The sequence below is a fragment of the Saccopteryx bilineata genome, chromosome 7 (assembly GCF_036850765.1).
Source record: "Saccopteryx bilineata isolate mSacBil1 chromosome 7, mSacBil1_pri_phased_curated, whole genome shotgun sequence".
NCBI classification, from domain to species: domain Eukaryota; kingdom Metazoa; phylum Chordata; class Mammalia; order Chiroptera; family Emballonuridae; genus Saccopteryx; species Saccopteryx bilineata.
In genome coordinates, this window is record NC_089496.1 from 61988854 (window position 1) to 62007144 (window position 18291).

General features: G+C 52.1%; 1 protein-coding gene across 4 annotated transcripts in view; it reads left to right on the forward strand.

Annotated features, from left to right (window-relative positions):
* The window catches only part of ADAMTS17 (ADAM metallopeptidase with thrombospondin type 1 motif 17), a 212954-nt gene that overhangs the window by 4027 nt on the left and 190636 nt on the right, over positions 1 to 18291 (forward strand). For all 4 annotated transcript variants that reach the window (XM_066239833.1, XM_066239834.1, XM_066239835.1 and 1 more), the window contains exon 3: positions 4673 to 4841. In XM_066239833.1, coding sequence (XP_066095930.1) covers positions 4673 to 4841 — 169 coding nt within the window. The remainder of the gene's footprint in view (positions 1 to 4672; positions 4842 to 18291) is intronic.

Below are 18291 nucleotides of genomic sequence, written 5' to 3' on the forward strand. Positions count from 1 at the left end.
GTAGAGTGACAGGCTCTGACAGGACTCTCCACGCTGTGTCTGAAGAGAGCAACGGAGAGGCTGCTCTCCGTCCCTGCCCAGGAGGATAAGTGGACAGAGGGGGGGTGGCCCTGCCCCTCAGTGGGTTCAGCTCTCTGAGCGCTGGCCTTTCTGCCTTCGATGAATGCTAACAAGCTCTGGGGAGTCCTCACCTCAGGAAGTGCCCACCCCTTCTTGGCTAAGGCCGTGCCAGCCAGGGACTTGTGTGTGACATGTTGGGGCCAGACAGGACACCCAGGAGCTTTGGCTGAGGGAGCTTAAGAGGCTGTGTTCACTTTGCAGGCTACCCCAGAGGGACAGAGAGACAGTCAGGGATGCTCCTTGCGTGACTGCACTGGAGTCACAGCCCAAGCCCCCTCATGGGACCCTTGCTTGGAGTCCCCTCAGCCAGTATGGTTGCTGGGGTTGACCCGATGGCCGGGCCCAGCCGGCTCTGGCCGTCCCACACCCCCGGCTGTGCAGACATTCTGGTAGTGACAGTGACGTTCTTAGGTTCATGGTTCTGCTACCGCGCCTCCTGCCAGCACACTTGGGAGCTTCCGCGGACGCTCATGTCCGCTCCACGCGGGACGTGTGGTACAGGAGAGAACAGCGGGGTGCTACAGTCAGCCAGTCCATGAGCCAGGCGGCTTAGATCGGAAGAGATGGGGGACCCGGTTCTCGAGAGGTCAGCCTGCATATCCGTAACTCCTACTACGAAGGGGCCGGTCGGCGATGCTGCCGCCTCGCCCTTTAGAAGGGAGCTAGTTACCGGGCTCCAGACTGATTATAAAACGGCCTATTTTTCACATAGCGTCGCTTGATTGGATACAGCGGATGCAGGAATTAGTCTTGATGGGAAGTTACCTGGTGCTGAGGCCATTTGGAAGGGAGCCAACGGACCAAGAACATTATCATTCATCATTGTGTTGGGACAGGTGCAGGGAAGGTGCCCAGTCCTAAGTGACCCATCAATTCCTGTTACTTAGAAGTGCCTCATGCATATATTTGGAAAATGCATTTTTTTTAAAGCTTTGTAAAAAAGAATCAATTGAGGGAGAGGTTGAGGAAAGTGAGGAGGCAGCACAGGATAACTGTGAGATTTGGAGGCGTTGGAGGTACCAAAGGGAAGAACTTGGATCAGAGCATTCTGAGCCCCCTGACCTCCTCTGAAAAGACGTTCCCACGACCTCACCATGACGTTCTACACCCTGCACTCCCACATGGGGCGTCAGGCTGCCCGCGCGGGCCGTCGCCTCCCGGGGATGCAACCAGATCTCCTCATCTGAACTTTTGCTGCTTTGGCAACATTTAAAAAAAAAAAAAAAAAGAAGAAAGAAGTGGGAGATGGGAAGACAAACTGAAGGCATCGTAGATGGATTGCATTCCTGGAGCTTATTTCCTGAACTCTGAAGTGCTGCAGCTGCCTGACCTTGGATGTGTCCAACGGCCAGGACGCGGGCGGGAATCGTGCGGGGGCCCCCAATTAACCTTCCCCTGCGCATGTGCGCTTCTGCCGCGCGGATGCGCGGTCACACTCTCCTTCTTGAAGAAATGGGACTTCGTGGCTGTGATCTTAGAGCGAGTCACTGGGCTCCTTGGAACTTCCCTGCCTGCAGCCCTTATGGTGGGGGGTGTGTGTGTTACATAACATCAGTCTTGCATGGCTGTAGATAGAATAAATAGGCGCGGGCGTCTCTGTGAAGTCGTGAAGTGAGATCTGGCACATTGAGGCATCTCTTGCCTGACAGGTCCGTTTCCCAGACTTGTCCAGTCATAAATCCACCTGTCAACCCTGTTGGAGAGAGAAGGCGTGGTGGCAGTGGGGTAAGGGTGGGAGGTGATTATTTTTGGAGATGGCAAGAGAGGAACAGAATGGACAGGTGTGTGGATTAGGGGAGGTGGGGCCCTGGGTGCCAATCGAGGCATGTAGGATTTACCTCGGAATCATGGTCCTCCACCTGGCACTTGCATCTGAATCCCCTGAGGATTTGTGGCAGGGTGGCAAGGTCCCACCCTGGGCTGAGCACTGGAATGTTTAGAGGGTCCCACGTTTTTTTGAGGACCACTGGCCTAGGGGCAGTGAGGAGCCTTTCTGGCTATTAACTCGGGCGGCTCTGGTGATAGTGTGTGGGGGGGGTAGAGCAGGAGCAGGATTGCATTTGGAGGCATGTGGGTCCCCCTAAACAAGAACTTCTACAGCGAAACGTCCCCTAGGGTTGACACTGAGTGTTAGTACCCACGGGGTTCCTCACCAAGGTGAGGTTCTCCGCATACTGGATTTCATTAGAACTACCAGCTTGTGAATGCAGACTGGGCCGCACCCATATTAACTGGCTTTGAAAAGTCATAGACCCCAGGGGGCCTGTGACACCCCCACCCCCACCCCCACCCCAAGCATCCTTTCCATTGTTAGAGTTGAGTGCCTCCTCCAGGGAGCTTGGGGCTCCTCCCTGTTAACCCCATCCCATGCCTGTGCCATCCCTGCCAACTCTCTCCTCTGAAGGTCACAGTCCTGGAGGTGTTCTGCACCGAGGTTTTCTGCCCACAAGCTCCGGTGTGGTGCTGTGGTGTCGTGTGCCCCCCCCCCCCCACATACAGTGCCACTTGACGAGTTTTATTTGGGCAGTAAAATCTGGGAGTTGTTCTTGGCAGATGTGCTAACAAATCAGCAACCTTGACATCATCATCAGCTTTGCGCAGTTAAGTGCGGTCTCGCTCCGTGTGTTGCGGACGGACTGAGGGTTGCAGGTGGCGACCCTAGCGGGAGATGGGATTGACTCTCCAGGAGGCTTGGTGTCCACATGTCCTTTCGGAAGGGGAGAGGGTCTGTATCGGTCAGTCCTCGAGACCGGAGGAATCGCCGTGTTGTGGTGGACGGCAGCGCTTCTCCAAGTGGGGTCCCCGGGTGACAGCTGCAGCATCGCATGGGGACCTGTCTGAAGGGCACATTTCTTGTCCCACCCAAGACTGCCAGGTGCTTGTGAAGCGCACTGTTGTCTGAGAGGCGCTGGTTTCATATGTCCTGGCTTCTAGAAAACAGGCGGGAGGGAGAGAGAAGAAAGGAGAGGCTTGTGACAGCATAAGGCTCATCTCCCCAGGCTGCTGGACCCACTAGCGCAGGCTGTCCTGACCATTGGCCAGGGGCTGGGGGCCTGGACACGGGCATCCCGGTGAGCAAGTACGGGTCCTCCTCTAGACCTGGCCCATGGGTTCCCTGTGGGAGGCTGACCTTGTCCTCTGGTCCTGTTGGCTCCAAATCAGAAGGGGCTCTAGCAGCAGGTGTCCTGAGGAAGTGGCCCACTGCATCGTGTACACCTGGATGTGCATTTATTTATAAAGTTAACAGTCCTGTTCAAGTCACCGGTTAAAAAAAATCCTAGCTCTTAAATTTTCTGCGCAGTTTACAAATCGCATTCTGTTTATCACGCAGAAACATTTTTTCCCCGACTCCTTTTCAAGAGGGGGCTTTGGAAAATATTTGGCCTTGTTTGCAGGTTCGGTGATGAGCAACTTTTTAAAACCCTTCGGATTGTGTTTAGACATCGGACATATTCATCTCCACTTTCCAGGCCTTTGGTCAAAAAAATCAAACCCTTTGCAAGTAGGCTGCTCACAAAAATTCAGGGATATTTTTATCACTTCATATTCCTTTTGAAAGAACCCCTAATTTTTGTGAGCAGTGTACTTCAGTGATTCTGACACGCCTCCTAAGTTAGTGTCGTTAACATGGGAAGTCTTTATCTCTCTTGTACATGCTAGTGCTGGTTAAAGGTTGTAGAAATCACAAGCCTGAACCAATGCTGCACTTTAAATTAGCATTACAAACCTAACCTGTGGGATATATATATATTTTTTAAAAAGCCATTCATATTGTATGATTTATTTTTTGTATTATTTTTATTGATTCATTTTGGAGAGGAGAGAGAAGGGGGTTGGAGCAAGAAGCACCAACTCCCGTATGTGCCTTGACCAGGCAAGCCCAGGGTCTTGAACCAGCAACCTCAGTGTTCCGGGTTGATGCTTTATCCACTGCGCCACCACAGGTCAGGCACCTGTGGGATATTTTGCTGAGTTCTCTTAAGTGCTACAAGTTCCGGGGGTGGTGGTGGTGGTGGTGGGGGATGAAAATACAAATCCCCTATCACAAAACGACTGGCTCCATCCTCTGTTTAATTCTACACATCCCCAGGAAGAGAGCCATTTCCTCTTGAAGGATGTAATTGTCATTCCCAACACGTCTGGGACTGCCTCTCCTCAGGTAGATGTTTGGGGGATGATTTGAAAAGTTATTTTAAACATCAGGTTCATTTTTGTCTGTAAATCTACTTTTGAAATCAAGCCTAGAAGGTGGGTGCTGTGGCATGTATTGCTGTAGCCACCTCCCCCCACACGCACAGACACACACATGTACATACTTCATGTCCCCTCGTTCCCAACACAACTGCTAGTGGGATGCTTCAAGTCACACAAAAGCTTCTCCTTGGGTTCGGTACCTTGGGGCAACCTGCATAGAAAAGGCCCAGGTGTGGGAACCAGGCCACAGCCAGGTGTCCTTGCTACCCTTGGGGTGTTAGGGTCGTAGATGTGTGCCAATGAGCGTGACCAGTGTCCCTGTTTTTTTTTGATGTTGTTTTGTTTTTTTTCTGGGCAGGTCGGCCTCATCCAGCTTGGGCCCGAACAGATGCTGCTCATCCAGCCCCTCAACATGTCCCAGGGCTCACTCAGTGGACGAGAACACCTGGTCAGGCGCAAATGGTCCCTGACACCCAGCCCCTCTGCCGTGGCCCCGGGGGCCGGGCCGCTCTGCCAGGTTCTAACAGGTAAGTCTGGGAGATGGGTGACTGACAGCACATGCCCGTTGGGCACCATTGCATGTCCCCAGATCACCCCCGTCGCCGTGTCCCCAAATGCACCAAAGTCAAGGTGAGCAAGAACTTACTTCTCGGCCCTGGCCAGTTGGCTCAGTAGTAGAGCGTCGGCCTGGCGTGCAGAAGTCCCGGGTTCGATTCCTGGCCAGGCACACAGGAGAGGCGCCCATCTGCTTCTCCACCCCTCCCCCTCTCCTTCCTCTCTGTCTCTCTCTTCCCCTCCCGCAGCCGAGGCTCCATTGGAGCAAAGTTGGCCCGGGCGCTGAGGATGGCTCCTTGGCCTCTGCCCCAGGCGCTAGAGTGGCTCTGGTAGCGACAGAGCGACGCCCAGAGGGGCAGAGCATTGCCCCCTGGTGGGTGTGCCGGGTGGATCCTGGTCGGGCACATGTGGGAGTCTGTCTGACTGCCTCCCCGTTTCCAGCTTCAGAGAAATACAAAAAAAAACAAAAAAACAAAAAAAAAAAACCACAAAAAACACAAAAACTTACTTCTCCCAGTATTTTGAAAGCTTTTTTTTTTTTTTCCTGATTGTCCTGAGGTCCTTCTTTCTTCTCCTTTCTGTGTGGGTTAGTGTCCGCATTTCTGGGAGGAACCGGGGCCTCCTTCACGGTGTGTCTCAGTGTTATACATCAAGAACACGTGGAGGCCTGGAAGCCTCAGAGGCTGGTTGTCACCAGACCCCAGGGTGAGACGTCCACTTCCTGGCTTCCCGGCCAGAGCTTGCTCTTCTAAGACAGTGGTCCTTGGTACTGGCTGTACAAATTAGACTTGCCCGGGGGACCCAGGAAGGCAGTGGTTCTCAAAGTGTGGCCCGTGGGCCAGCAGCAGCCGGGAACTCGTCTCAGTACCCCTGCCGCCCCTCAGAAACAGTGGGAGCAGGTCCAGTAATCGGCACCTTCACTGTGAGAACCAGGACTTCAGACCTGTCTCTCCCCCAGTGTCCTGATCTGATGGGTCTGGGGTGTGACGTGGGGGTCCATGTTTCTAACTAATAAGCAGCTTGGGGTGAGAACCTGCATTCTCACACCCTGTGCCTCTGTTTGGGCAAGCCGTGGCTTACCTGTCAGGTGTGTAGGGACATTTCCCCGGGCCGTGTCATTCGCAGTCTGCCTGCCGGCGTCCCCTGGTGGTGACAGACATCCTGTCGCTCACAGGTGGCATTTCCAACCTGGGGACCAGGGGTCACCCGATGGCCGACCTTTGGGAGTTGGGCTTTTGTAGTTTAAAGACTTAGTTCAATCTAAAAATACCGGAAGTCTCGGTTTAGCACTTTAGTGGTCTTGGAAGTGAGTCATTTAGGGATTCTCTCGCAGAGCGGCTTTGTTGTTGAGAAACGACGCCAGGCCTGTGGGCTGGGCTCTTCCGTGCAGTCCTGCTCCTCCTGTTCAGGTAGACGCCCCCTCTGCCTTGTCTGCATTCATGGGGGTGGCGTGAGAGATGTGGCTGGATCGAGGCCACCCCTGCAGCCCAGGAGAGCTCTGGGCGGTCACTGCAGAAAGACCGCCACCAAGCCTTAGGGCAGGGGTCCCCAAACTACGGCCTGCGGGCCGCATGCGGCCCCCTGAGGCCATTTATCCGGCCCCCCCCTGCCCCCCCCCCCCCCGCCGCACTTCTGGAAGGGGCACCACCATCTCACTAGCCAAAAGCAGGCCCATAGTTCCCATTGAAATACTGGTCAGTTTGTTGATTTAAATTTACTTGTTCTTTATTTTAAATATTGTATTTGTTTTCATTTTGTTTTTTTACTTTAAAATAAGATATTTGCAGTGTACATAGGGATTTGTTCATAGTTTTTTTTTATAGTCTGGCCCTCCAACGGTCTGAGGAACAGTGAACTGGCCCCCTGTGTAAAAAGTTTGGGGACCCCTGCCTTAGGGCTCTTCCCTGGTCCTTCCCGCACCCTTCTGAAAAGCAGGGGAGTTACAGACCGCCGCGTTAGAGTCGCTAGTAACTAGAAGATGCCGTGCAGTCCAAGGGCAAGGATGCTTTTCCTCTCACTGCCCCCTCCAGTTCAGCCAGCACCCCTCGGCGGCTCCTGGGCCCAGGGCACACGCGTGGGGGCCATGTCCCGGAATGCCCGTCCGATGGCCAGCTGTCCTTCTCTTCAGGGTGTGACGGCCGGGACTGCCGACAAAATAACAGACTGCGCTGGCGTCTGCACTTTTGTCCCTGGGGTTCGTGTCTGGGCATCCTTTCGGTAGACTCTTCAGCCCACGACAAAGGAAATGAAACTTATAACAAAAGCAGGGTGGGGCGGATGGGATGGAGAGGAACTCAGGCAAGATGAGAGATGGTGCACAGACGTGCAGAGAGTGATTTCTGATGGCGCTTAAAAAATAACCTTCCCTTCCCAGCCCCCACGCCTCCCGTCGTTGTGCTTTGTCGTGCGGGGCGGGGTGGGGGGGTGGGGTGGGACAGGCATATATTTAAAGCGGTTCCCACCCAGGCTCTGTGCCGGTAGCAATATGGAGGCAGGAGAAAGGGATCTATCTTGCTTCTCCTTTTTCTGACTTGGCGTGAGGTACTCGGTGACCTTTCTGGCTGTGTTGAGGGGACAGTGGGCCCCTGAATAGGCTGAGCTCATCAGCCTCCACCACTGGGACTTGAGAAACTGGGAAAGTGAGTTTACTGGGACTCCAGCAAAAGGCCATTGTTGACGTTTCCCGGGAGGATGAATCCGAGGAATCCAAGCTTTCCCGTGGGAGTGTGTTCTTTTGTGGCTCAGCACGGTGGCCACAGGTGTCCCTGTACCTTGTCCTGAAAAGCTGGTGTCGCCTCAACCTTGGGCAGGGCGTGGGAGTGACCAGTGGCTCACGCAGGGGAGAGAGCGTCGTCTAACTCTTCCTCCTCCAGGAAGCACTCAGTTTCCCTGAGAGTTTGGTTAGGGAGCCACCATGTTCTCTAAGGTGGGTGGAGGGACGGACACAGTCAAGACCCCTGGGAGGGACCTGCTCTTTCTCTCGGGTCCAACTGAACTTCCATTTCTAGCAATCTTGGGGCCCTGAGAGTGAGGACAGGCTGATCCTAGTTCTGTTAATAGTAGTTCCTTATTTTTAGGACCTTATAAACTAATTCATAAAATATCACTCTAGTTTGGGAGGTTGGAATTTGGCATAAGGATGTAGAGTCTGTGTGAGCCTCTTTTTCTTTCTTCCTTCCTCTCTCTCTCTCTCTTTCTCTCTTTTGAGGTTTTTGAAAGTTTTTTGACCACTCTCAGCAACTAAAATGGCACTTGGGGTGTTTTGAAATGCTTTTAGATTTTTTTTAAAGGGGTTATTTCTACTTGAAAGCATTTTGTTCTGTCCTCTGTGGTTATTTTCATCTCTCCTTGTGGATGCAGTTTGCAGTCTTCCATGAGCATTCTCGGGCCTCTGCTCCCTCCTCCTCCTCCTCCTCCACCACTGTGCGTGGTGGACGTGACACGCGGTGGCAGAGGTCTGCGGTTAAACCACAATACGAGTTTGCCACAAGGCACCTTCAGAATAGGAACCGAACACGTTTTGAGTGGTGCTGAGCTGGTGCGGACACACCCAACGGAGGTCCCTTTGTGAAGGCCTCCCTGTCTGCTTGAAGTTCTGTTGTGATTGCTTTTTTTCCAAAAATAATTGCATTTATGCCCTGGCTGGATAGCTCAGTTGGTTAGAGCATCATCCCGAAGCTCAGAGGTGGCTGGTTTGAGTCCCGGTCAGGACACATTATAGGAACAGACCTGTGTTCCTTTCTCTCATCTTCCCTTCCTCTCTTTCTAAAATCAGCCAGTACAAAAAAAAAATTAAATAGTAATTATAGCTATTTTGTAATAGTGTCTGGTTCATTCATAGCATTGGAAAGTTAATTTTAGTCCGTATTTAGAACATAGTATGACTGCCACGGCAGGTTGGCTCAGTGGTAGAACATCGGCCCAGCGTGTGGCTGTCCCAGGTTCGATTTCCGGTCAGGACACAGAGGGGAAGTGACCATTTGCTTCCCTTCTTCTCCCCCTGCCCCTTCTCTCTCTCTCTCTCTGTCTCTCTTTCTTTTCCTCCTGTAGCATGGCTCAATTGTTTCTAGCACATCGGCCCCGGGCGCTGAGGATGGCTCTGCAAAGCCTCTGCCTCAGGTGCTAAAAATAGCTCTGTTGCGAGCATGGCCCCAAATGGGGCAGAGTATTGGCCCCAGATAGGAGTTGCTGGGTGGATCCTGGTCAGGGCACAAGCGGGAGTGTGTCCTTCTATCTCTCCTCCTCTCACTTGCAAAAGAAGAAAGAAAAAAAAAGGAGAAGATAGTATGACTGTTCAGAAATGGTGTCTTGCTAACGAATGCCAGAATTTGCGTGTGTAATCTACCGTGTGTGCCTCTGTATACTCTGCTATGAGTGACAGGTCGGGGCTCAGGCTTTGGTATTCTTTGAGAGTCATTTGGTTGGAAATGACAGAAGTCACAGTGGCTTAACCACTAATGACATCATGGCTGACATGGGCTCAGAGGACGGAGGCTGGACCTCAGGGAGGGCTGGGCCAGGCTGGGCGTTCTCTCGGCGACAGCCGTGCCCTCGGCTGTCCTCTTCGGTGACACTGGAGAGGACAGCAGGCCTGGGGAGGTCAGCCCTGCTTGCCCTGGAGTGGGGGCGGGCTGGCCTGGGCTGTGACTTCAAGTCCTTCCCCTCGTCCCTGGTTTGTTTCTGGGTCTGAAGGCAGGGTCGGAGTGGTAGTCACCGGGCACGGCACTGTGCTGTCCATCCCAGACCCCCCTTCCTGCGAGCCGCATACCACCTGCTGGGTGGGTTCGGGGCACCTTCCGTCTGGATCTCCTTCACCCTCACAGCCCACGGGGTGGCTGAGAACCTGGCCGGTTCCAGCTTCCTTAACACTTTGCATCGGAGGCTGGTGAGCTCCTTAAATACCCACCCCGTCCTACCCCTCCCACCCCTCCCCATGCCCCAGGGATAAAAGTGGCTGCTGGTTTTTTGCTTGTGTAGAAAAGGCTCAATCCCACCACTGAAATTTGGCTCCTCTACACTTCTTTGAGACCTCAGCTTTCCAGGGCAGTAAAAGAAAAAAAAAAGAAGATTTTTGTGGTTTATTCACTATGTCTCATTTCAGTGGTGGTGATGATGGTCTCCTGTGAACTTAGGCATCTTAACTGGAAGCAAACCCCACAAGCGTTTGAGTTTCTCCATGTTAATATTCTAACTGTGTGTTTACGTCTAAAAATAACTCCCAAAGTGGACACTGGTATTTTTAAGAATTATTCTTCCAGGAGAAAGGAGAGTCACAGTGGAGGCCATCCCTGTCCCTTGGTTGCGGCCGCAGGGGAGTCCCTTGATGTCTCTGAGCTTCTGCGTTGGTCTGTCTTAGCTCTGGGCACCAGGTACCATGGCCCAGATGGCTTCAACAACAGAGGCTTATTTCTTTCACAGTTCTGGGGGATGGAAGTTCAAGGTCAAGGCGTGGGCAGGGTGGATTGCTTGTGAGGCCTCTCTCCTTGGCTTGTCGGTGGCCACCTCCTCTGTGTCCTCACGTGGCTGTGCCCCTGTGCATATCTGGGTCCTGACCTCCTGTTCTTCTGTGGACACCCGTCAGACTGGATTATGGCCCACCCTAATGACCTCCTTGTCATTTAATTATGTGGGTGAGAAGCCCACCTCCAAACAAGGTCATGTGCTGAGGCCCTGCTGGTTAGAGTACAGGGTTAATCCCACCACACCCTCCGTTTTCTCATCTCTAACATGGAGATGGTGCTGCTGGTCTTGTCTGCTTCTCGTGGTTGTTGTTGAGGGACCTGTGTGTGTGTGGGTTGACATTACCACTTCCAATGGCATTAGGGCAGGAGGACATAATAGTCATGGGCACACTTACAAGTTCCTAGAAGATGGCAAAAACATTTGGAGAAGGCCCTGGCCGGTTGGCTCAGTGGTAGAGCGTCGGCCTGGCGTGCAGAAGTCCCGGGTTCGATTCCCGGCCAGGGCACACAGGAGAAGCGCCCATCTGCTTCTCCACCCCTCCCCCTCTCCTTCCTCTCTGTCTCTCTCTTCCCCTCCCATAGCCGAGGCTCCATTGGAGCAAAGATGGCCTGGGTGCTGGGGATGGCTCCTTGGCCTCTGCCCCAGGCGCTGGAGTGGCTCTGGTTGCAACAGAGCGAGGCCCCGGAGGAGCAAAGCATCGTCCCCTGGTGGGCAGAGCGTCGCCCCCTGGTGGGCGTGCCGTGTGGATCCCAGTCGGGCACATGCAGGAGTCTGTCTGACTGTCTCTCCCCGTTTCCAGCTTCGGAAAAATACAAAAAAACAAAACAAAAAAACCCCAAAAACAAACAAAAAAAAACATTTGGAGAAAATCAGAATTCAGTCCTATAAAGGGACTCTTTCTACAGGACTGGAGATCATGGTTGGCTGGTTATTTGTTTGTTTCTTTTTTGATAATCCTAAAGAAGCTTCAGTTTCCTTATTGGCAACTGAGTGATAACATCACCTGCCTCTTGGGGATGTTGTGAGTTTTAAATGAGACAGTGTGCACCTGTCACCAGCTAACGAACACTAGCTACTGTCACGGCTGCGGCGGTTGTGACGATTGTTGTTTGCGTCTCCAATCTTTGTTGGGAGGGGGCCGCCTTCGTGTTCCTGTTCTGTATTCAGTGGGAAAGACAGACAGACCCTAAGAGAGTGCTGAATCCCTCATTCTTGCCTGCTGCGTAAACCCGTAATAAAATCAAGGACCCTGAGTGTCTCTAGGCCAGAGTGTACCCCGAAGGTCATGTGCTCCCATTTTCCCCCTCTCATTTTTGTTTATTTCACGATCTCGTATTCTCTGGGCGCATACCGGTGGGCACGACACAGTATGGTCCCTGCCTGTCTCCCGGAAGTTTGCGGGTCCGCGGGGGGGGGGGGGGGGGGGGGGGGGAGCTAGACAGTTAAGTCAACGAATGCAGCAGATACAAATTATTACTTATGAAATATCTAAGACAGGCATTGAAGCCCCACCTCCTACAAAACAAAACAAAACGAAACAAAAAAATCAGAAGCCACACACGCAGCATTTGGACCTAACTCGTGGTAAGAGCTGCTGCAGAACTTTTTAGAGAGAAATGAACATCTCTGGGTATGACGGCGGGTCCTACCACCCCATTCCGTTCTCATCCCTCAAACTAGCTGACTCCTCAAAAGCAACCGCCCCCCCCCCCAAGGTTGGTGTGAGTCCTTCCCACCCGTGTGTTTCAATCATTAGAGCGTTGGTGTCCTGCAGGTGGGCACTGCACTAGTATCTTAACCGTGGTGTGTGAGGTTTTCCAAATTTGCATAAATGGTTTCAGGCTGCGTGACTTGCATTGATCACAGTAATGTCTTTAGGTTTCCCCATGTTTAATACATGCAAATCTGGTCCGTTAACTTTAATTGTGGAGACCTGCCTAGCTCCTTCGTGTTTCCACAGTGCTGGCTGCTGGCTAACATGGCTTTTCTTCTTTTTTCCTACGGTTCTTTTCGTTTTTCATTTCTTCCTTTAGTTTCTATTTGAATCTTTCTTATTCTTTTTTTTTTTTTGTATTTTTCTGAAGCTGGAAACGGGGAGAGACAGTCAGACAGACTCCTGCATGTGCCCGACTGGGATCCACACAGCACACCCACCAGGGGGCGACGCTCTGCCCACCAGGGGACGATGCTTTGCTCCTCCGGGGCCTCGCTCTGTTGCAACCAGAGCCACTCCAGCGCCTGGGGCAGAGGCCAAGGAGCCATCCCCAGCACCCGGGCCATCTTTGCTCCAATGGAGCCTCGGCTATGGGAGGAGAAGAGAGAGACAGAGAGGAAGGAGAGGGGGAGGGGTGGAGAAGCAGATGGGCGCTTCTCCTGTGTGCCCTGGCCGGGAATCAAACCCGGGACTTCTGCACGCCAGGCCAACGCTCTACCACTGAGCCAACCGGCCAGGGTGGGGTTGAATTCCTGATGTCACTGCCTACTGGTTTCTCTGCTTCCATTTCTTTATTTGTAAATATGATGGTAATTGCGTGCGCTTTATAGAATTATTAAGATGATTTATGGAAGTTAATATATGTCAAGCACTTACAAGATGGGGCCCAAAATATTATACAGTCGGTCCTCACTTAACATGTTGATGGGTTCTGCTACTTGAAGCAAAATGACTATAACAAAACCAGTTTTACCTCAAATTGACGAGAACAGTTAAGTTTCTGTGATGTTTCATTAGTGGTCTCCAAAAGGATGCCATTCGAGAATGTGCCATATATATTGTCATCTGTTATTATACCTACAGATGATTTAAATTTTTTTTTTAAATTTTTTCTTAATTTATTCATTTTAGAGAGTAGAGGGAGAGAGAGAGAGAGAGAGAGAGAGAGAGGAGAGACAGAGAGAGAGAAGGGGGGAGGAGCTGGAAGCATCAACTCCCATATGTGCCTTGACCAGGCAAGCCCAGGGTTTTGAACTGGCGACCTTAGCACTTCCAGGTTGATGCTTTATCCCACTGTGCCACCACAGGTCAGGCAACAGATGATTTACATTTTCATAATTTTTTTTTTTTTATCGCGTGGGTTTTTTCCATCTTTCACAAATTTCTATATGAAGGTGATTTGGAGAATATGGCCAGTACGTTGTTTCTATTTCTATTGGGTTTTTTTTTTTTTAATTCTTTCAATATCTCCATTGAGATGTCTTATCTTTTTATTCACCAAGTGTTCCGTGGTCCATCAGGCCTGGGAGCGGCAGGCTTTCTGTGGGAGTATCCGCCTCCCCGTACGGCACTGACTGGGCGCGCTTCAGGTCCTGGCCGTTCATCCCATGCCCTGGTCCGTGCCCCATCCTGCCTCCCAAATTGCCCTGCGTGGCTCACCGTACACACAGGCTGCACACTCCAGCAGTAGCAGGTGTTGGGGTTATATGGGATACTGTAGGGAGGGTATCCAAAAAAAATGATCCTGTGTAGGGGACCTGTCTAGGGTGCCTGTAGGTTGTGGTAGGGACCCCAGCCCTTCTAAAAATGTGAATGGTTTAAGAAAGCTTGTGACCTCCTGAAATTGCCTTCTATTCAGTGAGACAGAATTCTTCCTGTGTCAGCAATCCATCCGTCTGCGTGGCTGCTCTCTCTTCCTCCCTCTTCCGTCCCTCCTCCTTTTTGAAAAATGTAGTCATTCAACAAAAGTGGAATCGAGATCTCCAAAGGCATGGGCCTCCCGGAGGCTTTGGCGAGGGCCGTCTGGAAGGGACGCCCTTCTGCCTGGGGGGCCCTACCTGTGCTCTGTGGCCCCTTCGGGAGGTTCTGTTTTCTGATCACTGGAGAATCAGGAAAAATGGGTAATTTAGGCCTGGCTGCTGTGTTTGAATGACTTGTTATGTAACTATTCATTCTATTTTGCATGCCTTGAAGCGTTCTTTAACTCGTGTGTGTGTGTGTGTGTGTGTGTGTGTGTGTGTGTGTGTTTTAGATTGGCTTGAGTATATTTTATTTTTAGGTTCCTGTAATTAGACCTGCAGTACGCCATTATCAAAGGCAGTAGTTTAGTCACTGGGCCCATGTTTAGTCGCTGCTCCGTGGGCGCCCCGCACTGTACAGGAGACGTAAGTCCCTGCCCTCACAGAGCCGATGTCCCGGTGGGCTGCGCTGGCCCCTGTACTGGGAGCTGACTGCCAGTCTTGTTCAGAGAGGGAAGAAGGTCCCCAGTTCCCACACCACCCCTTTCTCCTGTGATATCCAGGGGACATGTACATTGGAAGGACTTTTCTGATGCCAAGTGGTGTTGGCTGGGCCTGGGAGGGAGCAAAGATGGGGGTGGTGAGAACCAGGCCACCAGATTGACCGCTGCTGCTTTGCGACAGGAAGCAGGGGAGTCTGCACGTGGGTTGGGGTGTGCTGGGTGGCGCATCGTTCCTGGAGTTGGATCCCAGGACCCAGTGGGAGGCTTGCTCCCCACGCTGCCTGCCCACCTGCTAGCCTCTGGCCTGGCTTCTCCGGTCCTTTTCCAGTTCTCTGCTTTCCCCTCGCCCCTGGGCCCAGATGGGCTGGGGGGGGGGGGACTGAAGCACCCCTGCAGAGCCCGACCCTGGTTTATGCCCTCGGGGCGTTGTCTCTGGGGGCGTGGCCCACAGGGACTCCTCACTCCTGGTGCCCTCCACTGTTTCTTCAGGACTGGACTTCAGTAACGCATTTTCGGCAGGAAGGCCGCAGAGGTCCTCAGAGCATCTTACCCGGGACCCCAGGGTCTCAGCTGTCCCATCATTGGGGATATCTGTTTTTATCATGTGGTCCAGCTTGTGTTTCCTGGTTACTCAGCTGCCAAGTTATTAACTTTCCATGTGTCAGTAGTAAGTTGTGGGATATTGTGAGATACTGTAGATACCCTGCTGCTCTTCATCAAACGGTCACTCACCTGATTTAGCATCTCTTGATTCTGGGCAGACTTCGTTACCATGGCGGGACTTTTCTAACTCCTTGGTCTTGTTTATATTTTTAAATTTTTTAATGTGAGAGGAGAGGAGATAGTGAGACAGACTCCCATATGCGCCATGACCAGAATCCACCTGGCAACTCCCATCTGGGGCTGATGCTTATATTAACCGAGCTATTTTTAGTGCCTGAGGCTGACGAGTTTGGACCAACTGAGCTATCCTCATCACCCAGGGCCACGCTTGAACTAATCGAGCCACTGGCTGCGGGAGGGGAAGAGGGAGAGAAGAGAGAGGAATGGGGAGAGAAGTAGATGGTTGCTTCTCATGTGGGCCCTGATGGGGAATTGAACCTGGGATGCTGGTACTCTGGGCCGACTCCCTACCCACTGAACCAACCAGCCAGGGCCTCAGCTCACATATTTAATCAGTGTTACACAAAGAGCACGCCCCCTCCTCCCCTACTTTTTTATTCATAGCTGTGTGCACTTGTAGATTCTCATCAGACTCCTGTGGGCATTTATTGATTTATTATTTACTTATGTGCTCAGAGGGTCTTGGATTTGGCCATTGTCATTTATAACAGCAGACACGGGTATTGGATTTCCTCAAGGCCCTTGCAGCCCGTGGAGACGGGCCTGTGACTGCTCTCCGTCCATGGCAATGACACGGTGCGCGATGTACGTGGCTTTCCGAGTGTTATGCCAACCTTCAACTCTTGCTGTGGAAGTCGGTTTGCTAACAGTTTATGTAAGCTCTTTGCACCTGCAAGCGTACGTCACTCCATAATTTTTTCTTTTTCTCTCGTGTGAGCAATCACTCTCAGTTTAGCTACCAACGTTAGCTGGGTTTCTAAAACTTGGGGAAGTTTTTCCTTTGTGCCCAGGGCTCTGGAAGAAGTTAGGAGTTGTGAGGTCGCCTGGTCCGTGCAGGTTTGGTAGAGTCCCCTTCGGAAGCATCTCAGCCTGGAGCTTCTGTTTGTGTGTGTGTTTGTTTGTTTTGTTGTTACTTTTTGGAGCTGTAACTCTTTTATAACTTTCTGTCTGTTTCTTCTCTAAAAATCAGCCTGTTTAAGTTTGTATTGCCAACAAGACCGATTTTGGTAAATTGTCTATTCCTAGTAAATTTCACCTAAGTTTCCAAATTGAAGCACTAGAGATTCCCCCCTTTACCTGGTGTGTTAAAGAATTCTTATTCAATATGGTTCAAACGAGAGGGCAAATTTCTAGGTCGTTGGTATATTACAGGTATGCTGTGGCTCACAGGACTGACTTGAATGACCTCTTTGTGTCTTATTACTGCCCTGGAAATCTGTTTTGCATTCAGAGGACCAACTTTGATGTCACCTCTTCCAGGAAGTCCTCACGGATTGCCTCACTTTGTTTTCTGGAATGTCGGGGTGCTTTTCCTGCATTCTGAAAGTCACACAAAAGCTCTGCCTGCAGTTTGTTGTCTTAGTCTAATGCTCTCTGGCTGGAAGGCCAGACGCATGTATGACTTTCCTTTCACCACTGTAAGAAATGACCGCAAACCGAGTGGCTCAAAGCAACAAAAATGTATTCCCTTGCTGTTCTGGGAGCAAGCAGTCTAAAACCGGTTTCACTGGGCTGATGTTAAGATGTCAGCAGGCCTCCCTCCCTCCCTCCCTCCCTTGCTCCCTTCCTTCCTCCCAGAGGCTCTAGGGGAGAATCCGTTTCCTGTATCCCCCCGGTTCTCAGCCTCCTCCTTCTCCGTCTTCAGAGCTAGCCAAAGGCCAGCGGCATCTCTCTCAGGCTGCGTGATGCTGACGGGTCCCTCCTGCAGTTAGAGCTCTCTCTGCCTCCCTCCCGTAAGCACACGCGTGATTCCATTCAGCCTCACTGGGTCATCCGGGGTCATCGCCCCATCTCGAGAGCCGTTACTGACCCACGTCTGCAAAGCCCCCTCTGTGATGTAAGTGCACGCGGTCGCACATTCAAGGGGATTAGGAGGCGGACCTCTTCGGGGTGGGGGGGCGTAGCTAGGCAGCCTGTCCTATCCATAAATCTACTTCCTGCGCAGCGTGTCCCATAAATATATTTCTTCCATATGTCCGAGTGTTGCTGTCACAGTCGCTGTGGAATAGTTCTGTGTTTTTTCCTCTTTCAGTTGTCTTCGCACCCCTCTGAGAACACAGCATCAGGGTGGGGCAAGCCCAGGGACCCTCTTCTTGAATAGTCGAATAGTCCCATTACTCGCTAGAGAAAGAAAATCTCTCACTCAAGGGTGAAGTAAAAAACGGAAAGGACATTGGGCCATGCATGCGTATTCATGAGTGTGTATACGTGTGCACGTATGTGCATACATGTTTGTGTGCACGTGTGTGTGTGTGTGTGTGTGTGTGTGTGTGAATGCCATTCCCCCAAGCGGAGGAATTGGAGGAGAGGCATGTTGTCCCCCCCCTTCCCTCCTGTGCTCTCTTATGCAGCACACACCCGCCCGGGCGTCCGTAACTCAGAGCAGAGATGGCCTCCAGCTTAAATAGGAAAATCTGCAGCAAGCTGCAGACGGATCAAGAATGCGCCATTTACTATTGAAAGTGTGCGGCTGGCGGGGCACTGTCCAGGTGGCTCAAGGAAGCTATTGGCAGCTGGTCCAGCCCTGAGGCTGGAGGAGGGAACCCGTGGTCCCCAGAAGGCACGGGCCGGGTGGCCGAGGTGTTCCAGGGGCGGTGGGGGGGGGGGGCGCACAGCCCCTGCCAATTCCCGCAGAAGTGTCTGATTTTTGAATCAGCAGTGTTCACGTCCCTCTGGCCAGGAGAGCCAGAGGGAATGTGTGACTGAGCTCAGGAGCGGTGGCTTCCCTCCCAGCAGGAAGACCAGGCCAGCAAGTCGGACACTGAGAGAGAGGAAGATAGAGAGAGAGAGAGAGAGAAGGGGAACAGATGCCCTGTTTGGAGGGGCCATTGGCGGTCCTTTTAAGAAACGACTTCAGGGTTGGTTGGTCTCTTCCTCCACCTCTGCAGGAAGGTCTGGCTTGCTCAGTCTACCCATTTCTCATGGAAAAGCCCAGCAAAAA